Source organism: Cryptomeria japonica, chromosome 2, assembly GCF_030272615.1.
Source record: "Cryptomeria japonica chromosome 2, Sugi_1.0, whole genome shotgun sequence".
Taxonomy (NCBI): Eukaryota; Viridiplantae; Streptophyta; class Pinopsida; order Cupressales; family Cupressaceae; genus Cryptomeria; species Cryptomeria japonica.
Genome location: NC_081406.1, coordinates 373,955,294 through 373,972,480, shown reverse-complemented (window position 1 = coordinate 373,972,480; position 17,187 = coordinate 373,955,294). Strand labels below are relative to the sequence as shown.

Here is a 17,187-nt window from a genome sequence, read left to right as displayed (position 1 = left end):
TCTCCTCACTCAGATTTTGAAATGAAGCTATTACTAAGTTGTAATTGACCCATATATCATTGTAAGCTTTAAATTCCATAATAAAGTGCTTTTCTATTTCAATTATTTTAGTTATACAAAAAAACACAAACCTTCTCTTCTCATACCTCCTTTGACATCTTCTATCATATTATAGATGACGAGTTAATTCTTTATTAAACTATGAAAATCTTTGTTCTTGAAGAAAGTAAGGTTGAACTCTTCAAAGTAACATTTCTTCTTTCTCCCTATTATCTTTTACTACATAGACTATAAAATTTACCTACATCAAAAGACTTTATTTCTTTTTTCATTATTAGAACAGACATTTAATTGAATGTACCATTTATTCATCCACCTCCACTTTTGCTTCATTCGAGTTAACTTATGATGATAAATTTTTGGATAATTGGATTTCTATCTTGTTCTTTTATTTGTTACAAAGATGTTGGTTTGGAGAGCTATCGCAATTGAAAAGGCCTGTTATAAATGCATAAGCTAGACGAGATAATGTGTCATTCAAACATCAGCTGCAGCATAACGACCAACTATTTATAACATTGTGGGCATGACATTTATTCGGCGATAATGGAGCTGAGTTACTGTTTAGCCATTTGCCCCTGTAACCCATCTCTTTTTACTAGTCAACCCCATCTTGTTTCCAAGCATAAAATTTGTATCCCACCCTCCTCATTGCGGAAAGTCGCGGTATTTCAAAATGTTTCAAGCTACACTACGGTATTCCCACATGTATTTAAAAGACGATACAGTGCAAGAAATTCGAAGATTAGTATACCTTCCTCTACGCCGAGTCAGGTATGCAAATGTTTATGACTACCAATTTTTCACAAAGAATGCAATTCTAATTTCTATGCAGCTTTTGTTTATTCTAGGCGAAAATTGGTATCTTGAAAACCAGGCTTATTCTATATATTTCGGCCAAAGTGATTATACTACATTTTTCTAGTTCCGTTAGCCTCTGACTTGGATACGCTTGTCTCGTTGACGTGTTGCAAGCTCATTTTTCCCCCTCCTGCTAATATTATACTTTTGAATCTCGCTCATCTCCTTTGGTCATTTATGGATGCTAATATGTTTTTAAATTAATTTTCTTCTCCACAAAATGGGTAATAATTTTGTGGCATGTATATTAATGTTTCTTATTTTTACGATGAATCATTTGAGGATAATGATGAACAAATAACTGGCATTAAAAAAGAGTTATTGTGATTGATTTCATAGTTATTTTGGTGACAAATAATGGAGTGTGATCTGAAATGTTAATTGCTACACAATTTTCTCCCAGAGCTTTATAGATTTAACATTATTGATTGGGATAATATACCACTTTAATCAATAGTTAATGTCGATTTATTTCTCTCTACTTCAAGCCCAATTTGACTTAACAAAGATAACGGCGAAAAATTGTGAACTCCTAAGATATTCTCTATGAAACTATAATGACCCAAGCTTTTGCCCAAAACATTGGTGGTCAAAGGACGGATGACCATATTTTTTATGATGCAATTGTGACATCAATGTGCCACATTGCTGACTATATGCTCAAGATGCTATGACATAATGCAATGACATTGAAATTACACAACACTAATGCACCACACATGATAACACAAATGAAAGTCTCAACCTTGTCGTCTAACAAATTCACTATGATGACCATATAAGAGGATAGAGTTGCCCCTAATGATGGTGTTAGGCATAAAACTCATTTCACAATCTAAAGAAGACACAACCAACATCCAAAAGGATGTGGGAATGGCATCCAAACTAAAGGATTACCTACACACGAGTTACAACAATTGGGAGATCCAAAATCTCACCTAGTCATTTTAACACAAAGGCACAACTTTTGACACATAGGAGTGAATAATTTGCAAGATATGCCAAACATCTCCAAAGCAAGATGATATGGTAGGTAAGTTAGGTACTAGGGAGTAACTTTCATTTAGGAACATTTTTTTTAAAAGGGTTTGGAAAGTATTCTTGTCTAAGGTCACCACTGGTATGAGTTCAAATCACTCCTTTTACCAGTTCAAATCACCTTGTCTACTTGCAAGTGCAAATCATCCTTGTTAGAGACTATCGATTCAGGATAGTGTATAGGCCTAAAATTTTACTACAGGAGTCTAGGAGGTTCCAAACTTGATACCAAGGCTAACTAAGGGTTTCTAAACAAACCTATAACCATGATTAACACTCAACACTAGGTTTGCTAACTAAGGGATCCTAAGCAAACCTACAACCATGATTAACACTCAACACTAGGTTTCAACTTCACAAGGCAAGAAACATGGTCACAAGACCCAAAACAAGTGTAGAGTTCAGCAATCAAAATCTTATAGCATGCTCACACAACACAAGGCATATTTATCTTGATCTAAGTTGTGTTTAGAAACCAAACGTTTTCTATATTTCCAAGGCTCAATCAACCATGTTTGAAAATCACAAATCCTTTAAATTCATTTTAAGCCATTAGCAATTACCAATTTCACTTCCATGCCACAATAGCATGCATTAGTAGTCTTAACTCCTACCAAAGAGTTGAGTGCTAAACATGAACTAATGATTCTAATCCCAATCATAGCATCATCAATAACATAACATATAATTTATAATTTCATTTCAACTTGAAAGCAAACTACATCTACACATTTAATAATTAGATTTAGCAAATCATAAGATTCCATTTCAAATTACAAGACCTTGTCAAACTAAATAAATTATGGTAACTCCATCCCAAATGTGGATAGTTTACATAAGTTTACAAATTTCATTTATGGCTCTTGTACAAATAAAAGCATAGAGTGACTAAAGTTTTTAATTATACATTTCTCAACAATGCATCAATGGAGGTCTCCAACATTAGAATCATCGAGTGAACTCTACACACTCCAAAGCATATCCATTTATCCAACTGGTCAAACAATGATCAACGCCACCCAGTCATGTGGAATCTTGAGGTCTGCGCCTTTATATTGAGAGATAGTTGGTCAGGCAATCATACAAACTCACAAAAAACAATATAGGTGTGATACAAGACCAAGGCTTTCACAACACATTCCATTCTCATACACATTGCAAACATAGCAAAAAAATGGCATATAGGGGCGATGGCATCAACAACCAATAGTACACAAGATAATGGTGACAACCACCAATAACATGTAATGAGTATGATGATTTGCCTATACTCATGCAAAGAGAAATGTGACATCCATCCTACAGCATGCAGTAAGAATGGCATGAATTTCCCATACTCAATTGAAGGAAAGATAATATTACCAACAACATGCGATGAGTATGACAATACACCAAAACTCATGCAAAGAGAATCACATATGCAAATTAGGTACCGACAACTTGACAGTGAATAGGAGAAGACTACTCGACATATCATGTAGACTGTCATCAAGACAGTTTTCAAATCTGCATGGATGTCAAAAGGTTCATAACCATTTTTATCAGGCTTCTCAACAACAGTCAACCAATCCCAATTGAATCAATATGATATCGTTCTCACTATTGTTCATGAACCCATCATAGTGGTTTGATAGTAGGAGTGGCATATCTCTTTATTAAGTTTATTTTAATGTTTGGTTCCTAATCAAATTTTATCTTCTTAGATGTTATCCTCTTCATGCTCTTCATATGGGCATATCCCAATTACGAATGGGGAATAAGCGTCCACTCTACTCTTAACTTTAGAGTACATCTTAACACATAAATGTCAAAATGATTAAGTCTGATACAAAAACAAGGTCAAAAGCCATGACACACGTATTCAAAAGATAGGAAATCGAATTTTAACAAGAATACTTTTTGCCCCACAATAAAAAGGTTTCACATCTTCAAAAATCCAAATTTCACAATTTTTTACCAAAGGGTAAGGGTGATGGTATATTCCTTGATTATGCCATCCAACCCTTGGAGGTGCAATAATAAGGAATGAGGCTAAGAACATGCCTAGGATGATTTTGGTGGAATGGATACCCCTTAGTCCTTGGCTTTGAGTTGAAGAGGTATTAGCTTAGACTCATGCTCTCATAATAGATAGCAAAACGATCTAGGTTTGACATAAAATCCTCCATAAAAAAAAAACTCACATTTTTCACAATTTCAAGAATCATGCAAAATCTCAATTACCAATAATAAATTCTTCAACTTTCTAAAATTTTCAAAACAAAATATCCAGAAAGCAGGAACACCCTATGAGCACATCAAGGAGATCACACTTTTCATGTCACATACACTTTGAAGAAAGTTTTGCTGGAGTAATGACACTATTTTGTATTTTTCAAAAATGAAATCATACAAAATACAAAAAATACAATAAACTAATCTATAGATTCTTGGTCAAATCAAACCCTTTGAATTGAAAATTATATGCAAACACCTAACGTGGGCATGGCCAAAACAATAATCTAAGCATGTGCATAAATTTAAAGAGGAGATTACCTTTTCCCTCAATCACAAAGCAGAAAATCTTTCTTGAGAACCACAAAAGCAACCTTTGCAAACTCTTTCAAGATTCAATCCAACTTTCCAATCTTATAGCAATTCTCAAGCAATCCATAAACAATATCTTTGCAAACAAGAACTCACACAATGGAAGAAGAGAGGAGAGAGAAAAAGTGAGCAACTATTTCTAAAACCCTTTGCTTTTCCCTTTCACTCTAAAAATCTCTAAGCCCCAACATGACTTTTATTCCATTTTATATTCCGACAAGTTATTTCCAAAAAGGATATTTGCAATTAAATATTTTCACAACAGATATTTCATTTTATAGTTTTCTTCAAATGCCTAAAATGTTAATGCCTTTCAACTGACTTATAAAGAAATTTCACTTGACTTGACGAATGTATTTAACTTGAAATAATTTCTTTTAACTTTGTTACATTTCTTTTATAATCTCAATACAAATGCATGACCTTTTCACTAAGGCAAATAATAAACTCTTTCAACTTAAGATGAAGAATATTCCACAAACGCTACAACAAAGCATTTCAAAAATCAATCAATGCAAGTGCAACAAGAGCCAAATAAATGCACACAAAGAAACTGCACACTTTACGAGTTTAGATACAGTACATGGATCCAGAATCAGCACTGATTTGGATCATGGTTTCATAGGTTTACACAAATTCTCATTGCATTCTTTGAATTGAGTGAGATGGAGAAGTTCAAGATAACATATTTACCCAAAGTGTCTGTAATTAGGGAAATCGTGCCTACACACTCAATAAAATATCAAGTGTATTTGCACAACACAAGAATAGCCAAAAGGCAGCATAAAACATCCATATCAAGTGTATTTGCACAAGACAATAATAGCCAAAAGGCAGCATAAAACATCCGATGTGATATAATCTAGTGATACAATATTAATTTACCACATTGACTGAAAACCATCTAAGACTAACATGATCTAGATATCACAAATGCAAAAATCAAAATAAACATATGAATACGTATAGGAAAACAGTGAAGCTGAAACACTACTAGAAAATAAACATATGAAGTCACAATGTATGCATCCCATAATACATAGTCAAATACCTTGATGACAATACAAAACATCATTGATAAATTGTGATACTAAGATCAAAAAGCAAAAGAAAAAAGAAATACAAAGCACACATCCCTGATTGCATTACACAAACCACAAATTGTTGTATAGATGAATGCTTGGAATTACAATGCATAGTAGAAAACATTATACAATAGTATAGAGTGTTAATGTGTGTAGTTTCAGGAGAATAGAGCTTTTATTCCTTCGATGTGTTCGTCAGCAATTAGCTGGAAGTATTACGTCTTCTTCTTTTACCATCTCCAACCTGTGTGTGAGCTGGCAGCAGTTTCTTCTTCGTGGATTTCTTCCTTGTCAAAGTTCATCGATTCATTGTGTATGCGGCTTCTCTTGATGTCGGTTGTGTAACTGACAATACATTTGATGCTTGGCCTTCCGTCTTCCTCCATCGTGAGTTATATCTGGACATGTTATTCTATTTCATGGGTTGGATACATGCCAAAGTGTGTGAAGTTCGAGACATTCAATATTCTTATGTTTTTGCTGATCTTTGGTGAAATAGTTCTGGATTTTGCTGATCATTATATGCTGCTGCAATCTTGCAATCATCTTCAGTCAGTCTGATTCTACTTTTGTATTTCAGGAGTTGAATGAAGTCTCAGGAAAAGATATGATTATTCATGTTCAGTCGTGATTATCTCTGTGTGAAGCTTTGATCTCATATCATCTTGTAATCTTCATTTTATGTTTTAAGTATTATCAATCATCGTTAGATGATTGACTATTCAACTTGAAAGCTATGTATTCAATTTGAGCATTCAATAAATAATTTCTTTGTGTGGCTGGGTTTTTCACCCTCAGGTGGAGGGTTTACCCAGGATAATTGTTGTGTATCTTGTTCTCATAAGTTTTTCTAGTTGCTGTTATCTGAATTTTTAGCTTTCTGGTTCTATTTTTAACATAGAGAATGATGCTTTTATTGCACATGCCATGCTCAATATAATACTGAATAATACAGTGAGGAACTAGTATAAAATAGTGCCATTATTCTCATGGTGGTAAAATTGAAGGACAAAGGTTCGTTGGTTAATCTATCATACAAATGAGACTCAGACTTGCCTCAGATTCAGCAAGCATGTTTTGGGCTTGGACTTGGATTCGATGAAAGAAATTGGCAAACACTTGACAAAGTGAAAAACCCAAGAATTTCAGAGGATTTTAAGGATTTAAAACTTGTTTCATGCACCCTTAATTAAATAAACCTTAAAGACACAATGACATCGTCAAATAGAAGCTAATTTGTGCACAATTATACATCTATCACATAAGTATAAACACAAATTGTAGCTGAAGGAAATAGCGCACTTAGATTTATAAATATTGTCAATTGTATACAAAGCTCATAGAATATGAAATCCATGACATCAGAAGTTCCAAACAAATATCAAAACAATAACTAGAATTCTATAACTCAGAGGAGCCTGCATCCTTCCTACAAAGGCGTCTAAGATAGGTTTTGGATGATATAGCAGCCATAATATTTTTTTAACTATGAATATGTTTAGATTCGCAACAAGGGATATGATGCAAGAGCATCCGGGTCCATAGGCAATCCTGCATCACCCAAAAAAATATTTTATTTTGATTTTCAATTAAGGCTAGGCGATTAAAAATAAATGCAAGCATTTATAGGTCTCCATGTACTTAGGAAAGTGCCCAAGTGGTTGAAATTATTTAATATTTGTGGCTTATGTTCAATGGAAATTGTATTTTTCAAGAAGGGACACGTTTTGCTATCATTTATAATGCTAAAATCATTAAAATACCCTTCTTGACGTGGGAACAAGGAAGGGGAAGAGTCATGCACTCATATTTATTGAATGGCTACATAAAAAAAGGGAAAAGACACCTTTTTAGGCACCCACTTTGGAAAATTGAAATGACACCTTTTAGGAGCCCTCTTGGGGAAGTTGAAAGGTCATCTATTGACTATGTGTTGCTTTTATTGATAGCCATGTATTGTTCATCAAGAGGGGTAGCGGGATTTGCAAGAGGCATAAGCATGCTATAAAAGGGAGGCTTGGGCTAGAGGTTATTCATTCGGAGTTTAGTTCTTCACTTCATAGATAAAGAGTAGTAAGGGGTGTAGAAGAATAGCTTGTAGCCCCATCTTGCAAAGTTTTAAAGCTGAAGTGGCTAATGTTTTGTAACTGAATAATGTGTATTTCATTTTATTGAAATAGAAGAGCATGTGTGAATTTCATTTCATTAAGAAATAGAGGGCAAGTTATTTCTTGCAATTTTTTGATTTATTCTCTTTGTTATGCTATGTATGAATGTTGGGTGGAGTGACCCTCATAAGGTGTAAGAGAGCATGTGTTTTTAGTATGTTAGGGGAGTCCTCGTCATTAGGATATGTATTATGTAGATTTTTATCATCATGATTCATCATTGGCCTATTTCTTGCTTAGACTTATAGAGAGATAGGTCCAGATCTTGGGGGAGAGAGGAGAGAGTGAGATAGTGAGAGTAGATAGAGGAAGAGTTATAGGGAGAGAGATAGGTCTAGAGTTCAGGGGAGATAGAGAGAGCGAGAGAATGCTGATAGGAGCCTACTGATTATTGAAATTTGATTGTTTGAAAATTTATAAGATCTAAAACCTAGAATTTTCATTATAACTCCTAGAGATCTGAAACCTCTCTAAAACATCCTACCAATATATACATGAAATATAACTTATACTCAAGGTAGCAAGGAAACGTCTCCGTGATCACATGGTACGGGTCTCTATTATGGGTTAGCATATTAAGTACCAGAGGCACCTAAGGGTTCGCTGGTGCGTTTGGGAGATGTGGGTGGGAGACGTAAGCAAGTTTCCCGATGTATCCTGATTGGAAAAAGTGCAAAACCCTAAAATGCGACTTTTTTGTGCGTCAAAACAATGCTGTAGGTAAAACCAAACATGTCTTGAGCCATTTCTACGTTGCGCGAAGGGTTTTGTAGGCGAAAAACGTGGAAGCCATTTTCTACGCGCAAGGGTTTGATTCATTTTTTTACGAGCAGGCAAGGGTCCGATTCAAGCCACACGATTTTGGATTTGTTTTGTGTAGAAAAATAGGTATTTATATTTTAATATCGTTTTACCGTTTACGTTTTCAGATTTATTGCTAGTGTTATCATTAAAACAGATTGGAATTTCTGATTTTGCATTTTAAATTATTTCTTGGGATTTTTTTCATAGTATATTATAAACTGTGAAAAAAATTGCAGAAAATAATAAACTATGAAAAAAATCGCAGAAAATAATTTAAAATGCAAAATGTTTTTCACAGTATATTAATTGTGAATGTTCGATGGTTGATAATTAACCATTGAACATTCACAGTTTATATATTGTGAAAAATTAAAATAAAAAATACCATTGCATAAAAAAAATTAAAATTTAAAATGCAAAATTTTAAAATTTGTTTTAATTTTAAAATTTTAATTTAATAATTAATTAATTTGTAATAACTAATATTAAATAGACTAATAGTTTATATTTTTAGTTTTAATACTTAATATTTATATTTTATAATTATAATATTTTTGAATCTCTCATTTAAACATTTTCTATTTCAAATTTTTAACAATTTTACCAGTTTTATTATTTATAATTTTATTATTTCAGAATTTTGAATTTTGAATTTCGATAATACTTCTAGTTCTGATTTAATTTTTTTATAGACTCAGTAGTCAACACTATAATTTTTTTACCAATTTATCAGAAATTTCTATTCCAAAAATTACTATACTATATAATAATTTCTGGTAAATTAGTAAAAAAAAATTATATACTCAAACTTGCTAATACATGTTTATTGGGCACAATCAAACTTATAAATTAAACATTGAATCTAATATTCGTTTTTAAATTTTTTTGTTCAGTTTCAAAATGTCTGGTGGAGGAAGACAGGGGTTCTACCCACTATTGAAATATGTCAACCATGTTCCAAGGTCGAAAGGATTAGGTGTAACAACCACTTTCAAATGTAAACTTTGTCCATTGACATGGAGAGGTACCTACATGAGGGTGAGGGCTCATTTCCTTCACTTGCCATGTAACGGTGTTGAAGGTTCTACCCATTATTGAAATATGTCAACCATGTTCCAAGGTCGAAAGGATGAGGTGGAATAACCACTATCAAATGTAAACTTTGTCCATTGACATGGAGAGGTACCTACATGAGGGTGAGGGCTCATTTCCTTCACTTGCCATGTAACGGTGTTGAAGGTTGTACAAATGAGTCTGAACGATATGATGCTGTGAGAGAACAAGAAAGGGTTGATGGGAAAGTTTCTATTCTAAGCTTTCATGCTTCAACAGTAGGGGCAACTACTGCAACTTATAGTCATAATATAGAGTCAGAGGTGGATGTGACTTCTAGAGATGTAACAACTGAATAGGCTCACAAAAGTCCACACATTGGCAGCTCAAACCCCATTGGAAGATTGTTTGATGTGCAAGGTCGAGAAGCAGTTGATGCAGCAATTGGATGATTCTTTTATGCAAATGGAATACCATTTAATGTTGCTCACTCACCATTCTATCAAGAGATGGTCCATGCTATCAATAATGCACTAGTAGGCTATAAACCACCTGGGTATGAAAAGCTTCACACTACTCTAGTTGATAAAGAAAAAACTTGATTAGAGGAACAAATTGCACCATTGAAAAGAGTGTGGACTCAAGGAGGATGTAGTATTGTGATGGATGGGTGGACAAATGATAGGAATTGTCCACTACTTAATATCATGGTAACATGCAACAAAGGGCCTTATTTTTTGAAGGCAATAGATTGTTCGGGGCAAGAAAAAAATGTAAAATTTCTTCATAACCAACTATGTGACAGCATTGAGGAGTTGGGGGCATCACATGCAGTCCAAGTTGTTACTGATGCTGCCCTTGTTTGTAAAGCAACAGGCATGTTGGTGCAAAATAGGTACAAACAGATATTTTGGACACCATGTTGTGTGCATTCATTGAATAATGCACTCAAAGATATTGGCAAGTTCCAATGGATTTCAGATCTTATAGAGAAGGGCATAAAGATACAAATGTTCATATGTAACCATCACCACTCACAAGCCATTTATCGTAAATTTGCCAAGGTGGAACTTCTCAAACTTGCTGATACACGTTTTTCTTCTTCATTCTTCTTGACCGCCTTTGTGAAGTCAAATCAGCTTTGTGTTCCACGGTTGTTAGTGATGCATGGGCAGCTTGGAAACAATCTACATTAGATATTGCAGTTGAGGTGAGAGGTATGGTCCTTGATGAGCTGATGTTAAGTTTGTTGTGGACTTTATTAAGCCCATATGTGAGGTGATCAGATTTGCAGATTCAAACAAGGCATGTTTGGGAGAGGTTTATGAAGCAATAGATTCCATGTGTAAAAGAGTAAAGAAGGTAAGAGATGCGAAAGATATTTCTCTATATCCTTTGATAGAGGAAAAGCTACATGGAAGGTGGAACAAACTTAACACTTCTCTTCATTGTGCTACCTATGCCCTTAATCCTAAATGGTATGATATAGAAGTGACTAAAAAGAGGGCTCCACAGGATAGAGAGGTAATGAAGGGATTTTGGGCTGTGGTTAAAAAGATTTATGGCTGCGGTGAGGAAGCTTCAGTTATGAGGACTCAATGGAATAAGTTTTCACGTGGGCAAGGTGATTTTGCTTCCATGGAAGCTATATATGATATGAAAGTAAAGAAAGACCCTATAGAGTGGTGGTGGAACCATGGAGGTGAAACCCCTGGACTACAATCATTTGTAATACGATTGCTCTCACAAGTAGCCAACTCTTCATCTTGTGAGAGAAATTGGAGTACTTATGGGTTCATTCATTCACTAAAGAGGAACCAATTAGAATCAAAAAAAGCAGAGAACTTGATGTACATTCATAGCTCACTTTGTCTTCTCTGTCGTGTAAATCCTGGATATAATGAGGGTCCTTCAACTAAATGGGATCAAATTTCACCTGATGGAGAAGTTGCAGCCATTGTGGATGAAGTGGTTGAAGTAGATGGACTAGTTGATTTACTCCTTGTTATTCTACCATCAGATGAACTTGAATTTTAGAGTGATTACTATTTGGAGAGCCTCATAGCTGAGGACCTTGATATGGATGATCATGACAAAGAAGAGTAGATGATAGATATAAGATTTTTTATTTTTGTTTTCAGTTTTTATTTTTTGTATCATCTTGCTGCTTATGAAGCTATTTTCAATATGTAATCACTATTCAGTTTGAAACTTTGACACAATGATTGTATGACATTTTAATTTGATCCATTTCACATTTATGTACCTAAACTTCGAAGTTAATGTTAATTCTTGTTTTGAAAGTTCAATGTCATTATATTTTCAGATTTTCTATAAATTATTAAATTATATATAAAAAAAAAATTGACGTCTCCAAGTACCCTCGTCTCCTATTTTGAAAAAATAGTTGTATTGGTACCAGTACTAGTCTCTGACGTTTCCAAATACCCCTGTACCCATGCAACCTTGCTTATACTTAAATGTTATATTTCATGTATATATTGTGATGAAGAGAATGAGACTGACTTGAAGACAAAGATGGGGAGTTTAATGTTATATTTCATGTATATTCTAGGGTAAACCAAAAAAGGATTTAAATTTTGAGAGTTAAAGAAAAAAATGGCCAAGTCTCACCAAGACTTGCCAAGTCTGGGTGAGTCTAGCAAAAAATCGGCAGAGTTCGAGTCCAAGCCCGAGAAACTTGCTAGCCATGCCTCACCTTGTGACTCGTCGAGTACTTGCAAGTCTTGGCAAGTCTCGTTTCTATAAGATACAATTGTTGGTCTACGTGCTTATAACATCCGCGTAACACACACTTAAAGACAATAAGTGATAACAACATACAAACTTTGGTACAAAATAGTCATTAACAATTACATAAATGGTCTACAGTGGGTAGATTTAAAGACATGATCAAGAACATATTGGATGAGACTATTGGGGGAGTCAACATAGATGGATTAACATTCATGACAACATGATAGGATAGGTAACTGAAGGGCACACAATATACTGAGAAGGGGGGGGTGGGGTGAATCAATATATACAAATTCTCAACTTCAAAAATCAACTCAACATTACCAGCAATTCCAGATCTTACTTTTTCATTAAAACCACTAAAAAAATGTTAAACATAAACACACATGCACAAGAGAGAACACTAGATATATGTGGAAACCCAAAAGGGAAAAACCATGGTCAGAATACCCTCACAAATAAATATGAAAATTACAATTGTTTATGGACACCAACCCACTAGAGATACCAATCCCCTTGCAATGAATTTACAGGCACCAATTTACCAGAGACACCAATCCTCTCAACCCAGAATACATTAGATGAATTGCGGACCTTCAAGGCTGAATGCTCAACTCCTATCTGTTTTGATCATCATTAGAACTCCCTTTTGTAGTGCATAAAACAGCACAAAATGCTACTCACAACATACCCCACAAATTCACACATCAATCATGTCTAACAAATATTGCATCAATGCACACCCAAGGATTGAACCTAGAACAACTATATATATATATGTGTGTGGTACAATGACAATTACATTCACATGTCGGCCTAAGAAGAGATTATTGCATTTGCAAGTCGGCCACAAGCATAACCCTTAATCAAACATAAAATAGGCCAAGTCCAAAAGCCCACACATTACTTCAGAAGAAAGAAAACACTACGTGGTTCCTAACATAGCCCCATCAAGTCCCAACTGTCATCCACACGCTATCTCTGGCGGGTACATGCTACACTCCTCTGGCACATCAAGTTGGAACACCAACCCAATCGGCCAACTTGCACAATGACCACTCAATCACTTTCTAACTTTCTATCCATTAAACATCAATTCCGAAAACTTTGGAATATAATGAAACATGTGTAGACATACTCCCCTTTCAAACCATAGGTCATAACTCTTAAGATGGACAAAATTTGGAGCGTAATAAACTGAAAACACACTGTTTGAGGAATAGATGAGGAATAGACCTAGGAATATTCTAGAAATCCTTTCCCTATCACCTCAAACACTAGTGATAGATACAAGATGCTAAACAAACATTTTGCAACATATATCATCAACATGAAACATTACAGTGTTTCTAGATCCTTTAGGAACCTTAACATTGATGACATAATTGATCAGCACCATTGACATCAATGACAACCTTTTTCCAACAATAGCAAATTGCATGGCACTTGCTATGCTGGTTTTCCAGGATGACACTTGCAAGAAAATTGAAAATGATTTGGAATTTTTTATTCCTGAGCACATCTAGGTAGGAGACCAATTGTATCAGTTCAGATATAGTTGAAGGAGTTGATTGAGGAAGGCATCCCATTGGTGCTGTATTACACTAGGTGCATTCATGGACAACTTCATGAAGATGGATGACTCCCATATCTTTGTTGGCCCTTCTGATTTTGTTACCACGGGCCCTGAGCCCTGCCTTTTAAAGTTCACTCTAGTTTTAGGCAATCTGTCTGCTTTAAGGAGTAAATTTAGAGATTCAAGTGTTTTGGAGTGTAATTTCCATTAGCCTGTTTAATTTTGATGAGCTTAGGGTGGTCAATTTCGCCTTTGGCACCAAATGACTCTTTGGCAACAAGGCCTGATTATATAGTTTTACATAGATATAGTATAAATCATAGAAACAATAGTCTGCAAAAAATCGCAATTATACCCGATCAATCCTGAATCCTGGAGCTAGCTGATTTATTCCTCAAAAAAATACCGATTCATGAAAAAATCGTTGACCAATTGTTGACCCAATTTTCAATGATTTTTTGCATTTAAATCACATTTAAATCATGTTAAAACCCCCCAAAAATGGCAAGAAAAGTGAAAAAAATCATTTTAAAAACTTGCAAAACCTTAGGAAAATGCGTGAAATTATTGAATTGCTTAGAAATAGGGTTGATCCAAGATGAAATTAGAGTCAACGTGGAATCAACATTGAAAAAGTTTGTTATTTTGTCCATTTTCGGGGGGTTCATCATTCCCCACACTTAACTTGTTCAAACCCATGAGCTCAGCGACCCAACAAAGGCAGAAAGCTCGTGAGCTCAATGGCCCAACAAGGGTTTGAACCTTGGTGGCTGCCTCACCAATGGAGTGTTTCTATCACAACACTAAACATTTAAAGACATATTTAATATATATAGATATAGATATATGATTTTTAATTTATAATTGATATAGTTAATATTTGCTCAAACAAAGACATTTGATTCATTATGTGAGCAATATATCTAAAGTGCTCCACGAAATAAATATGAATGCCAACAAACAAGCTTACATAGTTGTAATAAAAGAGCCTCCAACACACAATCATTAAAATTTGTCTCTACCTAAAATGGTAGTTGCAAGCTAGGTATTGCCAAACCTAGTGGCTTGCTAATCTTTTACTTCAGCTAAACAAATGCCTTTTGTTGAATTCTACCCCATATAAAAGACTTACCAATTGCCATCAGGGAATATAAAGCATTGCAACTGTGGAATATGATTTGATAAGCTTTCTCAAATATTGGATTACCCCTAGAAAACTCCTTGCCTCAATCACAATGAAAGTCTTGGATCACCTCAAAATCGCTTCCACTTTTAATAAATTCCTAACAATAAGTTGATCTCTGTCTGATAAATTTTGATCTCAGCTACTTCATAGACTTAGCTAATCTTTGATCTCAGACTTAGACAACTAATTGGTGTATTTGGTGACTGCCCTTTTTAAAAAGTTAAATGAATATTTGCCTATGTAATCAGTAGTATGAATATAAAGAACGAAAATCTATTTTCTACAATTCATGGGTTGAACTCTATTTTATTTACTCTCTATATCTCTATGCTATGGAAATGCCCTTAAGTTTTAAAAGAAAGTAGTTTGTGTCTACTTTTCTACAAATTTTTACGATTTTTTAAAATCCAATTTTTTACCCATTTTTTCAAAAAATATTATACTTTTGGTTTGCTGATTTTTTCCCAAAACAATTTTTGTTACTATGTGAGATTTTGCCAAGATCAAGATCTCAATGAAAAGTACAAAATAGAGAGACAATATATAGGACAAGAATAAACTGTATTCTCATCAATAGATAAATGATCAATAGATACATACAATGAATATGAGCCTGTTTATATAGGCAAGGCTATATGGATATGTGAGCACACAAACATGATATGTGGCTCAATAAGAAACAAGGGTAGGCAGGAGAAACAATATAATATTCCACATGAGGTGGATCACACATCGAATGTGGAATGCAACAACAAGATAAGACCACAAAAGGTGGAAATTCTCCTACACACACTATCTCAATGTGGCACAAACATGAATAATTAATTACACCAACACCCCCCCTTAAGTGCAACTTAGGGGAATGCACTTAAGTCTACAATGCAACTAAGCAATGCAAGATGGGTCTCGACTACGAGGCCATGTTAGGTACCCATGTATAAATGCAAATGCATGCAAACCGATGCAATTAAATATCTCATAAAGCAAGGAAAGAGAGAAAAACCCAATGGGAAAAAACTCTCCCCCAAAAGAGAGATGAAAACTATACAAGGGAACTCTCATAGAAGTGCATGAGGAACAAAACCCCATGTGAGGAAAAAGTCCCCCCCCTATGAGAAAAGAAGAGAAGCTAGGTAGCCCCCCCTCAATGTAGAATCAACATCAATGGTAGAAGCTCGAGAATGAATGAAGAAACTGCTCCATGAACGTCGAACAACATTCCTCCCCTTAGGAAGAAACAAAACCAAAGGTGTATCCATGAAGTCTCCCCAATCATGAAGGGAATATGTAGGAAAAAAACTCATGATGAAAGGAATCTCTGAAAACTGCTCAAGTGTCTCCATGTCAACGCTGAAAGATACCCCCTCCAAAGGTGGTGAACTACTCCACACTGCTGAAAAAGGCACTCCAATATCAAAGTAGAACAAGTCTCAAAGACTCACATGTGTCCTCTAAGGATAAAGAGACCTCCAACTGTTGTACATAAGAATCCACAATCATGTCAACCTCAAAAGAATGATCATGTAGAGAATGAACAAGAGGGTCAGAGTGTTCCCTCGCAACAATCGAAGAAGGATCATCTTCATCAAAGAGTAGATGAATATCATCAATGATGTCTCCCAAATCTGCAATGTAGGATTCCACACACAAACCTGCAATGTCTGTCAAGTAATCATCCCATGAAACTGAAGCTGGAAGACGAGATATATCTTGGTGCACTGAATCACAAGAAGGCAAAATTGTCGCACTAGCTGCATCATCAGGTGTAATAGGTGATGTGATAGCAATAGGAGGAGATGAAATGCAAGGCTCAAGAACGGGGTCACATGTGAGAATCCCCAAGTTCAAGTACCCAAAGTTCTCCTCAAAATCCGAATCATCACAAGAAGTGTGATCATCATATGTAGAATCATCATATGTAAAATCATCCTCATCAACAAAATCTGAAAAGGAGTATAACTGAGATGCATGATCAACCACCCCAGTCGCAATGATAGCTCTAGTCTCCAAGTC

General features: G+C 34.9%; 1 protein-coding gene across 3 annotated transcripts in view; it reads left to right on the top strand.

Annotated features, from left to right (window-relative positions):
• Window positions 1–439: 439 nt before the first annotated feature.
• Window positions 440–17,187, top strand: part of LOC131050527 (phosphoglycerate kinase, cytosolic) — a 298,967-nt gene continuing 282,219 nt past the window's right edge. For 2 of the 3 annotated variants that reach the window (XM_057984725.2, XM_057984724.2), the window contains exon 1: window positions 440–834. In XM_057984725.2, coding sequence (XP_057840708.1) covers window positions 607–834 — 228 coding nt within the window. In that variant the 5' untranslated portion in view covers window positions 440–606. The remainder of the gene's footprint in view (window positions 835–17,187) is intronic. The other variant, XM_057984727.2, reaches the window with a different exon arrangement.